This window comes from Gavialis gangeticus, unplaced genomic scaffold (genome assembly GCF_001723915.1).
Source record: "Gavialis gangeticus isolate Ggan-Ray unplaced genomic scaffold, GavGan_comp1, whole genome shotgun sequence".
Taxonomy (NCBI): Eukaryota; Metazoa; Chordata; order Crocodylia; family Gavialidae; genus Gavialis; species Gavialis gangeticus.
This window is the reverse complement of record NW_017729032.1, coordinates 194108765-194130328: the sequence shown is the minus strand read 5'-3', so window position 1 is coordinate 194130328 and position 21564 is coordinate 194108765. Positions and strand designations below refer to the sequence as shown.

Here is a 21564-nt window from a genome sequence, read left to right as displayed (position 1 = left end):
GTTCCAAACATGTGCTTAAGTTAAAGTGAAGTCAGTTGTCATATCTGCATTTCCTCAGTATGGCAGAAGGGAGTTCCACAGAGAGATCCAAAATGCCATATAGACCATCCAAAATGCCATACTGATTCAGACCACAGATCCTTCTACGATCTTTCATAGTCAGCTTCTGTTTTTACCTGATCAGTATATATATATTACCTCCCTGACCAGAAGTAGAACAGCTCTCTAATATAGTACTGGTGCATGTTAATAACTTGCCGTAAAGGCAGAACTTATTGGTACATGCCCAACACCGCACTAAGCTGGCTACTCTATATGCAACTGCTTCGGTCAAGTACATGGATCATCTCACTACAGCATTCCCTAGTGCCATACCGAGGCTCTGTAGATATATACTAAATGTGACTTGAATACTTGCTAAAATTGAAATGCGCATGCTTTGCCAAAGCAAAGCCTTGGCTGCCATTATCTCTACTTTTTTTTCAATTTTAACTTTAAGCAACATAAAAGTAAGAGACAGCCTTTCATACTAACTTCGTGACAGCTGTGTCAACCCTAACATATACACAGGCTACCTAAATTACTTACAGCTGTGTCTCTGTAGGCATAACATCTCATTTCTATTATGAATATATCTTTGCATATTCTCTAGGAGTTCAGAAATAAATGTTGGCCAGTGAATAGCAATTATACAAACCTATCAGTTATGCATGTATATGTATATATATGTAAATGTCTGTATAATTTATTGCAGCAGTTCTTTGCTCATCCGATTTCCTAGATCATCAAGATGGGAATGGGAAGCAATAGTCATTTTGCCACCTTTCCTTCCTTTCAAAAGGCTGGCTAAATTTATCTGTGCATTCTCCTTGGACTGAATAGTCCGGAGCTGGGCATCCATTGTTGCCTGCCAGCATGGTATTTTTAGAAAACTGTGCGTTTAGTTTAGGATTAGCCTAGATGCATAAAGGTAAAACCATGATGATTCATCAGCATTCTTGTGTAAAAACAAATCTAGTGAGTTCAATCTAATTTTTGTTACTTACACTTCATCAGTCTGTGTGTTTGAGAGTCCTAGTTAGAGTCCACGGCTATTCATATGGAGGAAAGTACTGCAGTTGTCTACCAGCTATAGCATGTTCTTGCTGCTCATCATTATATAATGCACCAAATAATATGAACTGTAAATACTAACAAAGAAAAAAGTGAGTTGGGGAATTAAGCGCTGTTTTTCTGCATGGTAGCAGAGAGTGCTACTGCTAGGCTACTAAGCTCAACCCCTGGAGGTTGCAGCTTTAACTGAAAATTACACTAATAGTTTAATACTGTCCTTTGTGAGTACTAATTGATCTCATGTAATGCCATCAGTGCATTTCACAGTCTTATTAAATTTAGTTGTTTCTAGAGTAATTAAGAGTACGAAAACAAGTGCCTTTAAAACCTAATTATTTTGATAATCAGTTTTAATTACACTTAACTCTCTTTATAAGCCAAGATTTTATCTTAATAAATTGTATCTAAGTAATTAATGTAATGTTTATTAGATGCCACTGTTGACTGCTGTGAGATCTCAGATACATTTTAGAATACTGTGAAAAGACACAGTGTCATTTAATACAAGATTTAAATTAGTGGAACTGTGGCTTTTTGCTTTTGTTGAATAATCAAAAAAGGCCAGGACATGGGGTCCTTCATCTTTGTTTGTTATATTTTAATGTACTACTTGGATCATTTAAAGGCTAGAATGTCTTTTAGCCCCAAATTGTGGAATGGCAGAGGTAATGGATTTTTGGAAGAGAGACATTATCTGCCTTAAGTGCCCTATTTAAATAAGTCTACAAAAGCATCCCATAAGCATGTTGCCTAGCCTGCTGGCTTCTGCAGGGAGGTCTTTGTTCCCTGAGGAGCTCCTCAGCCACTCCTCCCCAAAAACCTCCCAAACCACAGTCTCGTTTAAGTAACAGACAAGCAAACAAAAACCAAAACCAAATCCTTCTGCCCTTTCCTGGGCACTAGAACTGGAGCTTCTTGGCACCTGACCCCAATATAGCAGCCTGTCCCATTCATGTATCAAACTGTTGTGCTCACAGCTTGCCTCCTCCTCCCTTCTTTACTCTTCTGGGAGGTTTTTATAGCTTGTAGCAGGACACTCCGATCTAAATACTGTGAAGCTGGGCTCTCTCCACAGGGTTGACTGTTCCCTCTTAAAGGACCTCTTCAATGCAAAAGTGCAGTTGTTTTTCTCTTTGCCAGTCACTTTTCATATCTTCTTATTTAGACTTTATGCTGCATTTGTCATATTATTTGGATTCCTTGGAAAAAAATCCGCATTACGGAAGATTGTTAAGAATCTTGGTTCACTGTAGTTTATGGGAAATGTGATTTAAAAAGCTGATCTAAAAAGATAACACAGTTTAACAACAGGAAATATAAACTGATTATCTGAATAAAAAGATTTCAGTTGATCTTCTCCAATAACTTCCCCTCTTTAGTGCAGGTAGGTTCATACGTCATTTTTGTTTCTTTAGGTATAACAGGGTCCTGCAAAGTCTGGAGTTGAGAGAGAAACAAAAGTATCACATGCAGCAGAAAAATAATTGAGAGACACCTTTATCATTCTATCATCATTTAACTAGAGGTGGTTTTGAGAGTGTGGATTTAAGAAGTCCTTACCCTGTGTCATCTCACTGGAACTTGAGGATTTACAAAAATTACTCCCCTCCTCCCCAAGTTGAGTCAAGGGTCCTTATATTGTCATTGACAATTTTTAATGAAAGATGCAGAAGAGATACAAAGTTGGTAATAATTAACATTCATATTGCATGGGATTTAAAGCAAAGGAAAGCAAAACAAGGAACAGCTAAATCTGTAATTTGTTTGGCTTTTTAAATTGTTTTAATAGTCTCAGAAACCAAGCGAGGGACTCCAAATGAAATCCTGTGTTTCTCACATTCTTTATCACATTGTGGGACTAGCTTTTATTAGTGGCAGAATGGAAAGAAGCCAACATAGTAATGATCAGAAAAGAATATTTTTCTCACTTGCTGCATCGTTTTTTCTCAAATACATCAAAATTGGAGCCAACCTTTTGAATATTCAATAATCCCCTCAGTGTTGACAAAGCTCTAATGGAAATGACTCAGCAAGAAGAAAAAATGAATTGCTGCATCATAACAGATAAACATTCTTCCATGGAGCACAATTGCTGTTAAAAAGTTGAGTGTTAGGAGGGGCCAAATTACTCTGCCTCTTTCAAAGATTGGGAGATGCTTAGTGTGTTGTACCTGAAGAGGAAAGGATGGTCTCTAAATATGTGGGCAATCTTGCTTTTCTCTAACAACTCTACATTAAGCCTTATGGCATGAAAAAACCCCCAAGAATCGTGGCTGTAGAGATACCCCAAGTGTAATTCTCTCAGTCATATATTTTGGTACTGGTATTCTGTCCTCAGTGAGAGCATCTACAGAAGATGCTACATTGCTGTAGCAATCAGCTATGGCGATGTAGTGTTAGTGGGCACTAACCATGATGCCACCACTATGTCGCTTTTCACTACAGCAACTTAGGGTCGCAACTGACCCATGCGCTGCTGGGACTGCATAGCACCAGTGGGTACTGAAGTCAGGGACATGTGTAGATGCACCCAGTGTCTTTTATTTTTCTTTTGTCTCCATTCTCTTTTTCAGTTTTTTTCTTCTTTTTTCCCCCTAATTTCCCATTGAGACTTCAGGAGAAACATTTAAGAGTGAATAGGAGCCTAACTCTAGCTGAAATCAATAGACATCTACTTGCCTTTGAAAAATCTATCCTTAGGTCTTTGTCTCTGGTTTGCTCATGATGTTAAGCTGGCCTCATGCTGTGTGTGGTTATGTTTTCTTTGGCTGGACTTCATCAGTGAATCTCATCTGCTCCCCAGGAAACTGTCAGGGTCGACTATAGTCACTGTTTCTTGCTCTGAAATTCTAGGGTATGTTCTCATATTCAGTTTTTTTGTCTGATCCCAGACTTTGGGACATGGGGCATTGATATCCTGACACCCTCCATTCTGAAAGCAATGTCATACTTCCCAAACACCTCCCAGTCACTTGCACACAGTTTCTCAAAACTCTCATAGGCTGTGGAGACCTTGCGTTTCTAACGCTTTCAGTGACATTAGGACAGAAAAGCAAGACTTAACAACGGAATTATTAACTACATTAAGTTTATTTGAAATTATGTGAGGGCTACTTTGAAATCTTTGAAGCTGTTTTCTTCCTGGGAAGACACCATGCCTTACAGGTGTCAAGATGGTTGCTGTTTGCATCTGCTCAGCAAACTGAAGGGGTGCAGTCTTGCGTTAATCCTTTCACCGCCATAGCTACTGTGCACTGTAGCTTGTGCCCAAAGCAGCAGGTGAGATGCTGGTACTTTCTTGAGGAGTCTTGTGATGTTGAAGCAACACTTTATTTACAGCAATTTATATAAAGAACTAATTACAGTAAAGAGCTAAGGGCTTTTTATACATGTGTTCAAGGGTGGGGGGACAGGACTTTAATTAGAACAGCTCCAAGACCCACTATAATTAAATCGCCTGGAGCATCTCATGCACCTGCTTCAATAAGCTTTAGATAAAGTGCCCCTGCTGCTATTTTGAAGTGTGGGGATGCTGATGGACGAGATGCTGGAGACAGCTGGAGCACAGTAATTACCAAGCTCCAGCAGACTCAGTTAATCAAGTCTGTTCCGGTCCGTTGTAATTACAGTGCATCAGAGCAGCCTTGCTGCTCATGTATAGGTGCCCTAACAGTCTTGCTACTACCGTTTGCAAGGGCCAGGGCCCACCGTTTTGTAATGTAAAATAAGTCCCCTGTGAAATATAGTGTGTCCAGGAAGTGTGGCACTGCAGGAGACAGTCTGCCACACAAGGAAGTTCCTGATGAGACATGTCCTCAATAACTCTGTGTTCCCAAGTGAATTTATTCTACATCACGCATTCAGCCACGGGTCTGGAAAATTCTTTTATTTTACATTCTGGCTTCCAAAACCAGGGTGCATATTTTATTTGGGGGTATGTTAAATGAAAATATGGTACTCACTGAGATGTAAAACACTTCTGCAATTCAGGGTCATGTCTGAAAGCTCACAATAACAGCCTTTTTTGAATGAATCCACTCAAGTGCAGCCTCAATGTCATTCCTTCAGCACATATTTGATAAAGTTATATCTCACTTTATCCCAAAGAGTAGGGGTAGATTCTCAATAGTGCCCAGAGCTCAGTGAATGCAACTAGGGTTGAGTCCTCACTTTGTTGTTTTAAGCCCCTTTTTTTAGAAAGTCCTTTTTTTCTGAGGCTAAGCCTTTTTGCATGCTTTTAACTGCTTTCTCTGCAGCTCTTTTCTCTCCTTCTAACGTCACTTTTCACTGACTGTCTCTGAGACTGCATTCTTCTTGTTCAAGGATATGTATTGGCCTCAGTGGTGTACTCAGCAATGATCCTGCTTGCAGCAGAACTAGATGGCCTCCTATCTGACTAGCTTTACTCCGTTTTTATTTGTTTCTAAGATTGTTCTTTCTTTCTGTGCTGAGATTACCATCTGACAGAAAAAAATATTTTGTATGTTTGTCTTCCCATTTCGTCTTCTCTTCTTCTGCTCTACACTTGCCCTCAGTGTCCAAATTCTGTGAGAGGAAATAGAAAGCAAGGTAGAGGTAAAATTGAGACCAAGATGGTATCAATATAGTATGCCCCTTTTTTGTGAATAACCTTGGGACTGAATATGCACTTACCTAAACTTAAACAGTTAGTACTGTGACATTAGCAACCCCTCATTTTTGCTGCTTCATCAACTACAATTGTTAGATTATTAGATGTTTCCAGGCTGATATACGCCTTGAAAATAATATTAAAACAATTTGAATTCTTCCATGCTCTCTTTCCAAACCCAGACTTCTGTGAACATCTCTCCATCTGTTTCTGTTATTTTTGCCAGATGTTGGCAAGAGAAGCCTACACCAAATTTTGTTGTCATTTTCACCCTTTGTTAAGTCACTGTCATTGCATGGTTGTGGCCAAATGCTGAGCTTGTCCCTAAAGCAAAAGGGAATAAATAACGAAAAGTACAAGTAAAATTACTATTTATATCTCTTAAATAGTTAGCATTAAGAAAAGTTCCAAAAGTTAACTTGAAACAACAGAATGCCGGTTAACCAACTTTTTTTTAATACTGAAAAATTGTGTAATTTTCTTTAAATTCGCACAAAAATAAGTTGAGTAATAGGGTAAGTTTCTTATCTCAGTAATCCTCTGTCACCAAAAACATGTAGAATTTTTATCAAAGACTGAATTGTTGCAAAATTCCAACTCTATTCTTCAATATAGATCATTATAGACCATTTCACTGGTTTAGCCTCATTTTTGGAGGTTCACGTATGAGAAACTGACCTACTTTTCACTCTGCATTTTTCTATATATTAAAATAAATTGACATTTTTACTGTGGATTATGCAAGGAAATGAGTGTGCAATGAAACAATCATCAGTACTCCAGGAAGATTTACATAATTGTTTTCATTAAGCTCTGTCAAACTTGACTAATTTATAATCAAACATCAGGGCATGGTTGCCACTAAAGATATAACAACAAATCCACAAAATGTTGTGAATCTCTACAAATGTACTTGCCATCTCATTCTTCTGAGAATACTATGAATTTGAAGTGGTTACGGTTATGCACACACTCTGAAAGACCATTGTGAGTAGGTGGCCTAGCCTGTTCATTTCTGCAGGTGAGCACTGCTCCCCAAGGAGCTTCTCAGCAACTTCTCCCAAATAATGCAGTCTTCAAGCAACAGAGAAGCAAGCAAAAAAAACCCGAACAAAACCAAGGCCCTCTGCCCTATCCTAGACACTACAAAGGAGCCCTTTGGCTCTGGCCCCAGCACACAGCCTGGCCCTTCCTTGTAACAAACTGTTTTGCTTACACAGCTTGCTTCCTCCTCCCTTGCTTATTCTTTTGAGAGCTTTTCTAGAAGGATGCTCCAGGCCTGTCCAAATGCGATGAAGCTGGGCTTTCTGAACATGGCTGACTGTTCTTTCTTAAAGGGACAGACCCGCCATTACAATTATATATTGTTGGGCTGATTATTAGGGCAATATTGGAAATGTATGTAGCAGCATTAAAAATGGACCCACCTGAAGGAATAGGAAGGGCTACCCTGCAGAGGGCCAGAGTGCAAAGAGACTGAGTTTTTCCCAGTAGGGACACTGTTTGCCCCAAGGGTGAGTAAAGCTGTTTTGGAGGTAGCCCTCTTGGAAGTGGGAGGATGTGATGTAACACCAGCAGGGTTTGAATGAGAGGTGTTGGCAAAAGCCTGGAAAGAGTCCTGCCCTGGGATTGGCTGACAGGCTTGTTTAAAAGAGGGAAGCAGTTTTCCCAGGGGGTGGAGGGGAGCAAAGTGAGAGGGGGTGGGAGACAGGCTGGAGACCAGGGAAAGGATTTCACCATGGCCACACCTCCAAGAGCCCCTGTCAGAGCTCTGCAGAAGTAGCAGCAAGAGGCTGTTTCAAGATTGCTGCACTGTATCCGTTCTCTCACCCTTCCCCTCTGAGCCCTGCTGGGGCAGGCACAAAAGAGGAGCTGCCTGTGAGGAGACTCCAAGCCTGGGAAGACCCTCCTGCAAGCCCCTGTGTGATTGGGTGAGCAGCACAGCAGGGTAGGGGGATGCAGGGCCAGGGGGAGACTGCTGGAGACTGCCCTGGCTTTTCCCCTGTGAGTAAGATGGCACTGGGGAGGGGCAGGCTCAGGTGCTGGAGGAAGCCCTAGGCTAGAGGGGCAGGGACTGCTCCAGCCACCAGAAGCCCCAGGCCAGGCAAGGCCCAGGGAGGGGTTGCACTTGTTGGGTGCCCTGAGGTTGAGCTGGGCAGGGGAAACTGTTACAACCTGCAGCCCAGACACTGCTCCCTGCTGAGCCAGGGAAGGGGTCTGTGCAGGAATCAGTTCTGTTGCTGGGAATGCAGGGAAGGAGCCACCGCCTGCTGCACTGAGACTCCTGGAGCTCATGCGAGGGACACCAACACCAGGGACCGCCCGCAGATCCTATGCGGGGTTACAGATGCAGTCCTGCTCCCTGAGACACTCCGCTAGGGGCAGGGCACACAGGGTCCTCAGTATACAGTGTACAAGTTATAGACTGTGTAAATAAGTTCTTGATGGTTTATTACTTGGAGTATCAATGTATTTATTTATTGGTTCCTTATTTATCATGGGTAATCTGTATACCTTCCCCCAGTGTAATGTGTATCCAAAAAGCATTAACCCTTAAGCCACCATCACTAGGTCATGCGGTGTAACATTTATTCTATTGCATTAATTATATGTTACCTTGTAAATAAGTAAATCTTGTAAATAGTTTTATAATGGTCTGAAAGGTTGCTTGATTGTAAGAGGGGGCTCTCTGCCTGGGGACCCTGCAGCAGCTACCCAGGGAGCTGAGTGGAGCCACTGGCTACCGAGTACCCAGGATCCCACTATTCAGGTGAGGGCGTGGGTACTGTTGTGCCCAGGGTTACATATATACTGATTGGCTTAGAAATGACAGAGGAGGAATATGCTACTACATCAGTCTCTCATTATTAGGGCTTGTTGGTATGGGGAGGTGATCCAAAATAAGTTGACTTGTGAATTTAAGACCTAATAATTCCCTGTGTGGATATCCTTGTTCCTCCTTTGTCCAGCTTTGTTCCTAACAAAAAGTCAGTACCTTAAAAACAAAATCAAATCTGCGGTGCATGAAGCTGATTTAAGAAGATAATTTAGAATATATCTGAGCAGAGAACTGAGAAACAATGGCAAATATAAATATTTACTTCTTTTCAGTCTAATTCTCTGGGACAGAGAACATCCAACTTCAGATATTCAGCCATAGTTAACATGGTGCCAGAAGGGGTCAGTGCCCACTCATTATATGTTCTAAAGTGCGTTTTTGTGCTCAGTGTGCATTGGTCATTAGAAAATCTCTAAATATTCCACCAGTCACTTGTTTATCACCTTGATAAAATACTATAGTCTTAGTTTAAATGTTAATCTTCAGCAGAAGAATCCTGAGCTCCCAGAATAAATCAATATTAATAATCTTTGAGATTTTAGGTTAGGATGCGCAGTGGAAAATGTGTAGTGATTTTCTTTTCTTTGATGGAACTCTCCTTAAATCCCCGTCCTAGCTGAAATTAATTCTTTTGGTATGTCTTTGATGTTTCCTTTAGAGCTCCAAGTGTAGTTAAAATACTAGCATAAGAAATTGCTAGTAAGAGTTTATATTTGCACTAGCAACGAGAATGAAGTATTCCTGTATGGCTTTGCAATTACTTATCCTTTGCCCAAACAAAAGGGGTGTGTCTAAGACCCAGAGATCAGTCTCAGAAAAGGTAAGTTCGGGTAATTCTTTCTGCAAATTGTACTGAATAGCAATAGCAAAGGAGAGAAAGAGAACTTTAATAAAGGAGCTCACCCAGCGTTGAAATAAAATCTTTAGGAGACACAGAGGCAGTCAGTAATCTAACACATTTTATTTTACAACCCAGTGTGATAACATGAGACCACCCCGGTACACAGATGGAAGTTGATTAAGCAGACCATTGAACATTCTGAATTCCTCCACTATATCACAGTTAAAGAAACACCTGTGCTTCATAAATTTCTGCCAGTCCACTTTGAATATTTTTGGTGTTCATTAGGCTTCAGGATAGTTCCATATGTATTCTGTGTTAATGTGCTTGTTGTAAAATATGCTTTGCACATTATGCTGTCTGTCATTCACCAATCTCAACTCTTTCGTTAAACGTTAAGACCTAAAATAAATCTTGTAAGATAGATCAATATTGCAATTGCTGTTTTGTGGATGGACAAAAAATATTAAGTGATTTGCAAATCAAGTACAGTTAATAGAGAGTTAGAAAAACGTATTAGTAGCTCTGCCTCCTAGACTTTCTCTCATGTACCTTCTCTGCCTTGTATGAAGTTTAGGACTGTTGAATGAAGAGCTCTTAGGCCTAAGGGGGTGTTGAATGAATGCTCTATGTACAAGCAGTACATTTAAACTGGATGACTTACAGTTAATCTGCTTGAAAAACAATATTTGCAAGAGTTCAGCTGGTGCAAATGTGGAACGCATGGAGCAGATTTCCTTGTGGCACCTTGTGGCATGAAGATTAACTCATCTCTGAATTAAGTTAAAGTGGATGAATGAATGCTTATAAATTTTTTTAAATGAATGGAGTTGTTTCACTGACCTCTGGCATGCCAGGGTGCATTGCTCCTGTACAATTGCTACTGCTGCAGACCAAGTCAGGGCAAACTCCTTCTACCCCCTGATCACTGAGGGGCTAGAAAATCCAGCCTCTTTCCCCAGCATCCAATCCCCTTCCCCCCCAACCAGCCCCTGGGCTTTAAATGCTACTCTGACTGTGGGGCTGAAAGTGTGTGGTTTAATGTGCTGTGTGGGAGGAGAGTCCATCCCCCCTCCTGCCACAGGGCACTCAAAAGACCTGCACTGCTGCCCTTTGCATGGGGCTGCAAACATGAGTTTTAATGTGCAGTTGCGGGGCAGTGAGGGGGGCGGTGATTCCTTTTCCATGACCATGGCACTTCAGAGCACACCACACATGGGGCTGAGGGAGCCAGCCTGAAGTGCCACAGCATGGTAGATTTTTTCCTCCATGGCAATCTAGAGACCCTTACCTGCAGCCCCATGCATGGGGTTCTTGTGCAGGACTCTTAAATACCATGTAGGGGGAAAGCCTCCCCCAGTCCCTTCAGAGCTTGAGAGCCCTGAACTTTGGCCATGGTGGTAAGGCTTTCCATAGCTTGAGGCCCAACAGTATAATGAGGAAACCGCCCCACTCCTGCAGTGGCTGGGGAAGGCCCAGATGCCCATGGGCAAAGTTACCCTCCTCCCCATCAAAAGCCCCTGCTTCAAAAGACAGCAGACCCACTTTTGGTCTGACGTCTGACACCTGGAGAATTGAGAGTAAAGGGGGACAGTCAGTTCTGGCTAGTGCCTGGGCCAGACTTAGGAGAGGAATGTAAAGAGACACTCCATGTGACCAGGTAGAATGAACAGGGCAGTTTGCAAGCAGTTCACCAGTCAGTTCACAAGTTGAAGCTTGATGAAAGTAAAGAGTTTTTTAGGGAAAAGGGAACACTTTAGGGTCAAGGAACAGCAAACAGTCCAGATACACAGGAGTTTGTTAAGGAAAGTCTGTTTGGAAAGAGGGGCAGGAAGTGAGAGGCAGTGGATTAGAAGACCCAGGGAGATTGCTGGAATATATCACAGTCCCAGAGCCACTGCCACTTCCAGCTCTTCCTCTGCTTGCACCTGTGAGGTGTCTGTCCAAGCAGGACCACACACTATCAAAGCTTCACCCAGGTCCTGGTTTGGTGTTGTGCAGACTGTGACTTGCAGGTTCCTTCCAGTGTCAGGCAGGTGGGAGAGTGCTTGCAATGTGAACAGTGCCTTCTGGTGGTTTCCCTCAGGGAGCAGACAAGAGTGCTACAGGAGGAGGTAGCAAGGCTGCAGAGCATCCTCCACCATGAGGACTTCATCAATTCCATGTTCCATTGATTCCAGGAAGGGCTGCCAGAGGCAGTGCTGGAAAAGGAAGAGGGTGTGGAAACTGGATGCTTGTGACCTCTGGCAACAAGCAGAAGTCATCATCCCCATCTGCAGTGGTTTGCCTGGAGAATAGATATGGAGCGCTAGCAACAAAGGAGGTGGAGTGCATTCCATTGGTGGAAGAGGCCAGGCCAGAATCCCCAAGATGGGGAGAATTGGGACCACTGCCATAAAGAGAAAGTGATGGCAGTGGTAGTTAGAGACTCCCTTCTGTGTGGGATGGAGGCATCCATCTGCCAGCCTGACCTGTTGTCCTGGGAAGTATGCTGCTTGCCTGGAGCTGGGATCCAAGATGTCATGGAAGGATTACCGAGACTCTGACTACTACCCAATGCTTCTCAGCCATGTGGGCACCAGTGACCCTGACCAGATCTAGAGTGACTACAGCACTCTGGGTGAAAGGGCAAAGGGAATGGCGACACAGATGGTGTTCTTGATCCTTCTGGTCAAGGAGAAGGGCCCAGGCAGGAGTAGACACATCCTACAGATGAGTGCATAGCTGCATTAGGTAGTGTCACCAGCATAGGTTCAGCTTCTTCAACCATGTAATGTTGTTCTAAGAAGGATTGCTAGGAAGAGATGGGATCCACCTGATGGACAGAGTGAAGAGCATCTTTTCAGACAGGCTTGCTAACCTAATTAAAAGGGCTTTCAAATAGGCTTGCTGGGGCACGGAGACAAAAGCCCTGAGGCAAGTGGGGAAGTGGGAGACCCGGAAGAAGCACAAGGAGGAGAGGGCAACAGGGGAGGCCTCATTCTTACTGCTGTAAAGTAGGGCAGTCAGACCTCAGGTGCCTGTGCACAAATGCACGGAGCTTGGGAAACAAGCAGAAAGAATTGAAATTGGAAGTCATTGCACAGTCAAAAAACTATGACATGATTGGAATAACAGAGGCTTGGTGGGATAGGTTGCATGACTGGAGCACTGTCAAGGATGGGTACGAACTGTTCAGGAAGGACAGGCAGGGGAGAAGAGAAGGAGGAGTTGTGCTGTATGTAAAAGAGCTGCATGATTGCTCAGAGCTCCAGTATAGAGGTAAGCCTATTAAAAGTATCTGGGTTAAGGTCAGAGGGGAAGCCAACAAGGATGCTGTCATGGTGGGTGTCTGTTATAGACCAGCAGACCAGGAAGATGAAGTAAATGAGGCTTTCTTCAGACAACTTAGCAGAAACTTCCAGATCACAGGCCCTGGTTTTCGTAGGGGATTTCAATCACCCTGATATATGGTGGGAAGGCAATACAGCAGCACACAGACAATCTAGGATATTTTTGGTGAGTGTTGGGGACAACTTCCTAGTTCAAGTACTGGAGAGTTCAACTAGAGGCCATGCTCTTCTTGACCTGCTGCTCATAAACAGGGAAGAATTGGTGGGAAATGGATAGCAATTTGGGCAGCAATGACCATGAGATAATCAAGTTCAGGATCCTGACAAAACGAAAGAAGGAGAGCAGCAGAGTATGGACCATGGACTTCAGGAAAAAAAAAAAGACTTTGACTCTGTCTGGGAACTGATGGGCAGGATCCCTTGGGAAGCCAGGCTGAGGTGGAAGGGAGTCCAGGAGAGTTGGTCATATTTTAAAGGAACCTTACTGAGGGCACAGGAACAAACCATCCTGATGTGCAAGAAGAATAGCAAATGTGGCAAGCGACCAGCTTGGCTTAGCAAAGAACTCTTCAGTGAGCTGAAACACTAAAAGGAAACTTACAAAAAGTGAAAGTTTGGATAGATGACTAGGGAGGAATATAAGAACATTGCTCAGGCATGCAGGGATAGTCAGGAAGGTTAAAGCGCAACTGGAGTTGCATGCAGCAAGGAATGTGAAGGGGAACAAGAAGGGTTTCTATCAGTATGTTAGCAACAAGAGGAAGGTCAGGGAACACGTGAGTCCCTACTGAATGGGGGGAGCAACCCAGTGACAGTTGGTGAGGAAAAAGCTGAAGTACTCAATTCCTTTTTAACCTTGGTCTTCCCAAGCTACTGCACTGGGCAGCCCAATTTAGGGAAAAGGTGAGCATCCCTCAGTGGTGAAAGAACAGGTTAGGGATTATTTAGAAAAGCTGGACACATACAAGTCCGTGAGGCATGGCATTCAGTGGTGGCTGCATGGGGCAGGTGAAAGGGTTAATCTCCCGGCCACTGATTCCCTGTACACCATAGGAGCCCATGGCTATTGGCCATGCCAGTCTCTCTTTCTACAGCAAAAGCTAATCCCTGCTGGCCCAGGACACAAACCCTACCTTTTGCTTGCCAATGAGCCTCATTATTACACTTAGACCATGATAAAATTTGAGCTGTCCTTATGGGTGTAAAGGAGGGAGATCCTGAACCAGGAAGAAAACCAGAGGAAGTATGCTGTTTGTGCTGTGTTTTGCTTTTATCCTTTCATATGTTCATAGCTTGCTGCCTGCTGGGTTATAGGGAGGGAGCATATCAAGCACTTTGCTCGTATGCAGTTCTGTGCTTCAACAAAACTTCCATAGCAAACCAGAAATCCTGGAGAGGTTTGGGGTTCTTTTATTTCTTAACCTGGATCTTGAGCTGTTTCTCCAGCCATTCAAAATTATTCTGTCACAAAGTTTTTAATCCTTTCCTTTAACCTTTGTGTTTACTGTATTTGAAAGATTAACAAAACAAATAGTTGAAGAAAGTTGAAAGCAAGGTACTTATTTTAGGTATTTGGTTCTGTTCACATACGTGCACTGTGTGTAAAATGAATTAAACTGGGTTATTCTACATAACTAGGAGGTTTGTAGACAACACTTTCAAGCAGGTTTAAAGTTGGTTAAATGCCTTTTGCACTGCTTTGATGGCATTGCTGTTTACACATTTGGCAGCATATTGTATGTTAATTCCAGCCACTGTAGCACATTTCAGCGGCGTAATGCACCTTAAATGACTTCTGGGCACTGCAAAGTAAAATATCTATGAGGAGTTTTAGTTTACTACCCTACAGCCTTAGAGGGAAGCTCTGGGCTTTGTGCAGCTCAGGAGCTGTGCAGACAGCCCGGCAGCAGCCCAGGAAGGCAGGCTCCACAAAAGAAAAAAAAAATAGCAACAAGCCTGATCTTCCCCCGCCCGCCCAGAGCCAGCCTGCCTGCCTGAGCTGTGCGGGGGCCCAGTGCTTCCTTCCACAGCTGCAGTGCCCCAGGACTGCCCAAGCCGGGTGCCTGTGGGCAGGGTCCACCGGGGGGGGGGTGCCACTGCTGCGGAGGGGAGCACCAGCCCCACCCCCCCCGGTGGAACTCAAGAATGACTCTGCCCACCAGCAGCTCGCTATCCCCTCCCTGCCACTGGAGAAGCAGGTAAGGATTGGGCTCCAACATGGTTTTAAAAAACCACTTCAATTTAGGGAGAATGAAACCCCTCTGGTGTGTACACATGCCCCTAGTCACTAAATCCCTGAAATCATTCCATACTGAAATCTCCGCAAACGTTTTATTTATTCACATTAGGAAACAAGGTAGAAATATTGGCATATGCCAGTTACCCATATCACATTTGTGGTATAGGAGGGTTGCTGATGCATGTGATGATTAGATTGTCAGATATTTTGAGTTTCTATGCAAAGTGTGGATAATTGGTGTTCACTTGTTTTAGGCTTGCAATATATTAGTCTTTGGAAATACAGACTTTCTGTTGGTCTGTCTAACACTGGAAAAGGTTTTAGTAGTCAAATGTGATGTATTATCTTATTGTTTTCATTAACATATATTAAATGTAAAGCTCTGCCTGACTTGTTCCTCATTTTTGAGACCCTCCTGTAACCCCAGCAGATCACTTTCTAAAGGACAGAAAATACTTGACACAATACAGAGATTTCAGGAAGATGCAGATGTGCATTTTGTGGTCTGCAAATACAAAATTATTTTTGTGATACTTTTAGATTTAAAAAAACTGTGACTTTCTTTTTTTGCACAACAGGAGTTATCCTTCAGGGGCACAGTGTCTCATTTATGAGTAGTTTAACAGGTTTTAAGCAAGCACTTAAAACATAAACACTTGAACACATCAATGATGAGATATAAGTGAAAACCTGTTTCAAATATATACCTTTTTTCTAATAAACTATATATATATATGTATAGCATATAAATATATCTATGTGTATGTATGTGTCCTTTTTCTCTTGCACCTGGTAACTATGCATGTGTGGCATGCCTGTGTACTTATTGAAACTCCTGACATTCCAATTCTTATAATTCTTAGATTCTTTTTAGAAGGATACCCATGCCTAAGATTTCAGAAGACATTTGAGCAGCTAATAGATTGATCTGCTGTGTGTGTGTGTGTGTGTGTACACACATATATACATATACACACACAAATCTTTGCAGGATGAGGTCCAGAAGTCAGTATTGTCTTTTAACTTGAGGTATTTAATATGGAATTAGCGGGAAAAAGAGAGTGAATAACACCAAAAGACTAATAAGTAACTATTTGACTTAGAGTACCATAGACAAGGTAGTTTTTATGTTTGTTTTGTTTCGTCTTCATTTGTTTTTGTTTTGTGATATCTTTTATTGTACCAACTATATAGTTGAGAGAGATGTTGGGCAAGCTTTTGGGCATAAAGTGTCTGTCTTTGGGTCTGGGTTTTCAGGCTAAATACAGACGGTCAAAAAACCCAAGGCTGAATCAATTCAGTGTTTCCAGGTTAGTCTAAACTGTGTATATTGAACCAAGAAGCAGGTGAACAGACATTCACTTTTGATTCTGGAAATGCAGTCACATGCCTACACTGGCTCAGGTCAGAAGGTGGAAAGTGCTAGAGCACACCTTCCAGTTTTCCAGTCACTGCCAAAGGGAAGGGAGGGAAGCTGAGAAAGAAGCCCTCCAAGGGTTTTCCTCCATCCCTGCTCAAGCAGAGCAGCCCCTGACAGACAGACCACAGCTGGGGTCCCATGTAGGTGGGAGAGAGGGCTTAAACCCCACTCTCCCTCATTGTGCCAGCCCAGCCTGGGGCCTGGACATGCCAAAGCCTGTCAGGGGCTGCTTTGACCCCTCCAGGCAGACCCCAGCTGGGATACCATATAGGCTAGAGGGGGGCTGCTCCCCTCCCCCCAGGCAAATCTCTGCTGGTGTCCATAGCCCAGTTCCCTCCCCTCCCACACACCCCTTTCTCAGCCAGGTGGAGCAGTGATAGTGCTCTGGCTACAGAGAGCAGAGGGATAGAGCTAACCCTGCTCCACTGGAGCAGGCAGCACAGCCCAGGACTGAAAAGCATCCTGGGATGCTGGGGGATGGTGAATTAACTAGAACTGGGAGGGGATCTGGGACAGAAGTTTCATATACCAATTTGACCTAAATTGGCTAAGTCTGATACTACATCTAACCAGGTCTACCTTAAACCAGATTCAGCTATTTTGAAAGTGGTTTAAGTGCATTGAACTTTGTTACATTACTGATTTGAACTGGTTTCTGATCACTTAAACAGGTTTCCGTGTAACTTCTCTCCCTAGCCTCAGAGACTTTCTGTTTGAAAACTTTCCAATATCTGTCCTAACTATACAGTTATTTCAAATAAAAGATACCACAAAACAAAACCTTTCCTCTCATATATTTCCTGAGCCATCATGGCTACAACAACACTCTGCATTTATTAGCCCCCTTTGCTGTTTGGATGCAACCTTGCTGAAAATCTTGTTAAGTAGGGAGAACATGCCTGGTTCATGTTTTCCTGATTCAGCTAAGATAAATATGTGATAGGTCTTAGATGGTGTCATTCTTGCTTTCACAACCTGGCCCTGGTAGTGATGATAAACAAGTTTTTGTTGCTGGGCTAGCACACAGGAGTTGCGTTTGGGTGTGATAAATTAAAATCATAGGAAATATTTCTGGGATGATTCATTGTGACACTTTTCTTTCTGTCTCTAGAAAACAAGATCACCCCAGACTATACACGTGCATCAAGGTTGCTCGTGATTACAGTGTGTCAGAGCAGATCGAGTCTACTGGAGTGTGGTTATTACCACGTTCCAGTAGACCCCAGTGTCACGTGTATCAGCGTCCCCATGCTGAAAAATGGCGGTGGCGGCACATTAATTAAAGCTCATTTGACAAGCTTTAGTTAAAGCACCCTCGCCACCATTTTTCAGCACAGGGATGCTGATACACATGACACTTGAAGCTGCTCTATTTAAAGCACTTCCCTTCCCACCTCCCAGAGCACATTTATAAATGTCCATAGACATGCATTAGATTATGTTTATTCCCACTTATACTTGGAAGTTGTGTAAATTCTGGTCACACGCTAGCTGAAAAGCCTGTGCTATGAAAATGCCAGAAGAGGTAGTTTGAATTTTAATAAAGGCAGACTGAAATAACACCATACTCAAATATGAAGCTAGTCAGTAGCTGAACATTGAACACGTGATTGAGTAGTACAGCTCCTGAAATAAATCCCACAATCAGATACACACGGTGAGAAGTTCATTGCAGATAGAAAAGAAATTCATACTGAATTCTGCTCCCTGCCCTCACATACAGATGAGCTGACAATTTGGGACAATTGTCTTCAAGTCTCCCCAGCCACAGGATTTTGATGTATAAGAGGCCAGTGGCTTAACTCCCTTAGCGAATCCAAATGCCGACCTAGTGTTCACTTATCAGGCCTTAAAGTATATTTATGAGATGATAAATGTTTAGAGTCAACCCTTTTATGGTGAATAGTTGACACTTTCTAAGCCTATTCCATACACTCCAACTTAATGCAGTGAGGACAAGCAAGAAGGTTTTTATCCCATATGATAGCAATAACTGTACTGCAGAAGAGTGTGTGCTCAGCAAAAACATCAGCCATGATGAATAAACAGTTCATTCGTGAGCTGTGCTGCCACCAGCCCTGCAGGAGTTGTTTATTGCCTAATATGCACTTCCCATAATAAAGTTACTGCTGAAATAAATTACAGTTTTGCATAATTATTGACAATCACATATTAATGAGCAATGTGTCATATTCTAATGCTCAGTTTTTTAAATCCATTTGAGCTTAAATGTAATGCCAAAATGCATGAATACAACTAGGGCATGTAAATTGCATGCTGATTCTGATAGAACATGGAAAATTTACCTATGCATTTTTCCATCGCAGGACTGCTTGGCTCTTGAATATTCTGCTCTAATTCTACCAAACTGATAATTAGGTTTTCACCAATGGCAGATAAATAGTCTTTGGTTTTCCAAATTGTCCTTTTTTATTAAAAAGCTCAATACTGATCTTTATTTTGCTGTTTCATTTTATAATTAGCACCAGACTTTCTGTAGATTGGAGCTGTTACGTGCCTCTTTGAAAATCTTTTGCATTATTAGGGTACATGGTGAGGAATGCAGCCCTCAAGGCTTGCAATTTACAGTAAGCAACAATTACTGTAATTACCTTCACTGCTCAGTGACCAGGAACTATTTTTGTGGCTTTTAAAAATGAAATAAGCTAGCTGGGAGTAACAGGTTCATGACCCATAACCAAAAGGGAAAAAAGCTTTGATTAAAAATGAAAAAGCATTAATCTGGATTTGTTTGAGTTCCAACATTTCAGGTACAGTATTTCAGTGTTCCCTACCAAAGTAATGTCATTTCCTGTCTGTTGTGGTTGAAAAATGCTACTGTAATACCATCTCTTAAAAAGGAAGGGGGAGAGAAACGTTAGCTAGGAGATGGACAGCAGTATATAATGCAGTCTTATGTGTTGTCTTTCACAGTAGTTTACTGACAGATTTTTCCCTTTCATTTGTATATTGAATACCCACAGTGTGGGTGCATGTATGTGTATGCACATGTGTCAGGATACTTTTTTCTTTTTAAATGATCTATACATGTCCTGATTCCTACAAGTGCTGCATTGACTGTTTGTACTTGTACAGGGTGAGCGAGCGTGAGGCTGCACTAGAAGCAGCTCTAAGGCTGCTGCAACAATTCTACCTGGATCTGGAAAAGTTCCTTGCTTGGCTTACGGAAGCAGAGACGACAGCCAACGTCCTGCAAGATGCTACACGCAAGGAAAGGATACTAGAGGATGCAAAAGGTGTTCGGGAGCTCATGAAACAGTGGCAGGTAAGTCAAGTGATTTAGCTATAGAGTTGTCATGGATGCAAGATAATGATTTTTCTTTGTGTTTGTGCCTGCTGTTCAGTTTTTTTCTAATGGAAATTAATTTGAAAAGAACAGAGTTATGTTAGTGATGCTTGGTTACTGTTTTTCTGGTGTGACACCCTTAACTTTTTTTATCAGCCTGATCTTTCCAAGACTTTTACATTTCAATAAGAAAAGAACTACTGTTTGTTTCAAAGCACAACTTCAACATGTAATATAAACTTTGCTGAAACAGATAATTAGATCTCATATTGCAAAGGAATCAGTCATGCTGCCAATCTAGTTTGTTAAAATTATGCTTCTTGGCACGCATGAAAGTTTACTAAGCATTTCTGATATTTATAGCAGCTGCATAAATTGTCGAGTTTTTTCTGTAGTGTTTAACTGAATTGTTTTTCCTCCATTATTTTACAAGACTTAAAAACTATTAAGTGGCAGCTTTTAGTGAGCATGCCCTCTTGTAACTGGAAAGAAAAGAGATTAAGTAAAATTCTCGTCATTTTTAGATATTTTTTTTTCTCCGGGAAACAACAAATCAGCTTTGTCAAGAATGTTAAAGAAAGGGGATAACATGTTTTCATGTTGTTTTAGAGTTTTAGAGAGTCTAATCACTAGAGGTGGTAGAGCACTTTTGAAGTTGGGTATATTTGCCTTGTGCTACTGTAATTTCTGTAATATGGGTGCGTGACTGTATGAGATTGTATGCTCTCAGATTTGAGATTATAAGTAAGATAGAGGCCCTTTATTGTAAAATGCCTTCACAGTACTTTAACTTCACTGTGGTAATAAATTCACCGACATTCAAAAAAGGAGATTTCAATATAAAGACATATTGGTTAATTGAATAGGAATTAATTAAAATCACAGTGATTATGTTGTATAAATGACATTAAGCTAGGTACATTTTTCTTTATAATAATTATATAATTGCTTTATAATAATTATTCTATTATAACACATCTTTTTTTCTTTTTTATTGCTACTACTTGCTGGTGAATTCCAGTATTATATACTTCGAACGCTAGAGATGCTATATTCCATAAAAATAGTTTGGAACATTTTTTGCTTAATAAGTGGATTAAAGTTATCCCAATCTTTTATCAGATAAAGATATCTTGGTCTCTCGCCACTCCTTGTGTCTGACTTATGTTGGTGTGATCCTTAGCAAAGTACTTATGAATGGGAGATGATTCAGTGCTTATTTAGATATTCATTATAGTTCATTTCTGTCCACTCTCAAGAATATGATCCTTTGGTTACTAATGGAATAAACAGCAACCCAAGTTCTTGTTTTACACTCCTGTATCATGTCATATTTTCAGTTACTTCACTGATTTGATGCCATAACATCTGTATGCCATGTAACAATGGTTCATCTGCCTACTAGATTCCATTATAAACGGAGACTTAGTACTTTATTCTAAATGTATATAAGCTTATTAAAAATGCATATTTTATTAAGTCTTCCTTGCATCTTTCAAAGCAGATATTCCATCAAGAGTCACCCAAAGATAGAGCAAGTAGACAACAAGTAATGAAGGATAAAATTAATGCAGCAGTCTGCTTAAGACAACCAGCATAGTAAATAGAATAAAAATTATCCTGTAAATTAAATTATTTTTTTTTTGAGAAAATTTAGTTCTCTCTCAAATAAATTGTTACATTTGAGTTGAAGAAGCATAAGTCTGAATTTTCCCTTTTCCTTCCAGGTTTTTGTTGCACTTAATTCCCCCCCCCCTCCTTGAAGTTTGACCCACAGGATCTCAGTTAAGCCTTCCTCTGGTCCCATTTGGAAGGTAGAACTGGTATACTGTTCCCTAACATA

General features: G+C 41.7%; 1 protein-coding gene across 6 annotated transcripts in view; it reads left to right on the top strand.

Moving 5' to 3' along the window:
• DMD (dystrophin) overlaps positions 1 to 21564 on the top strand; it is a 2221918-nt gene that overhangs the window by 1629607 nt on the left and 570747 nt on the right. For all 6 annotated transcript variants that reach the window (XM_019523954.1, XM_019523951.1, XM_019523950.1 and 3 more), the window contains one exon: positions 19511 to 19700. In XM_019523954.1, the coding sequence (XP_019379499.1) occupies positions 19511 to 19700 (190 nt within the window). The remainder of the gene's footprint in view (positions 1 to 19510; positions 19701 to 21564) is intronic.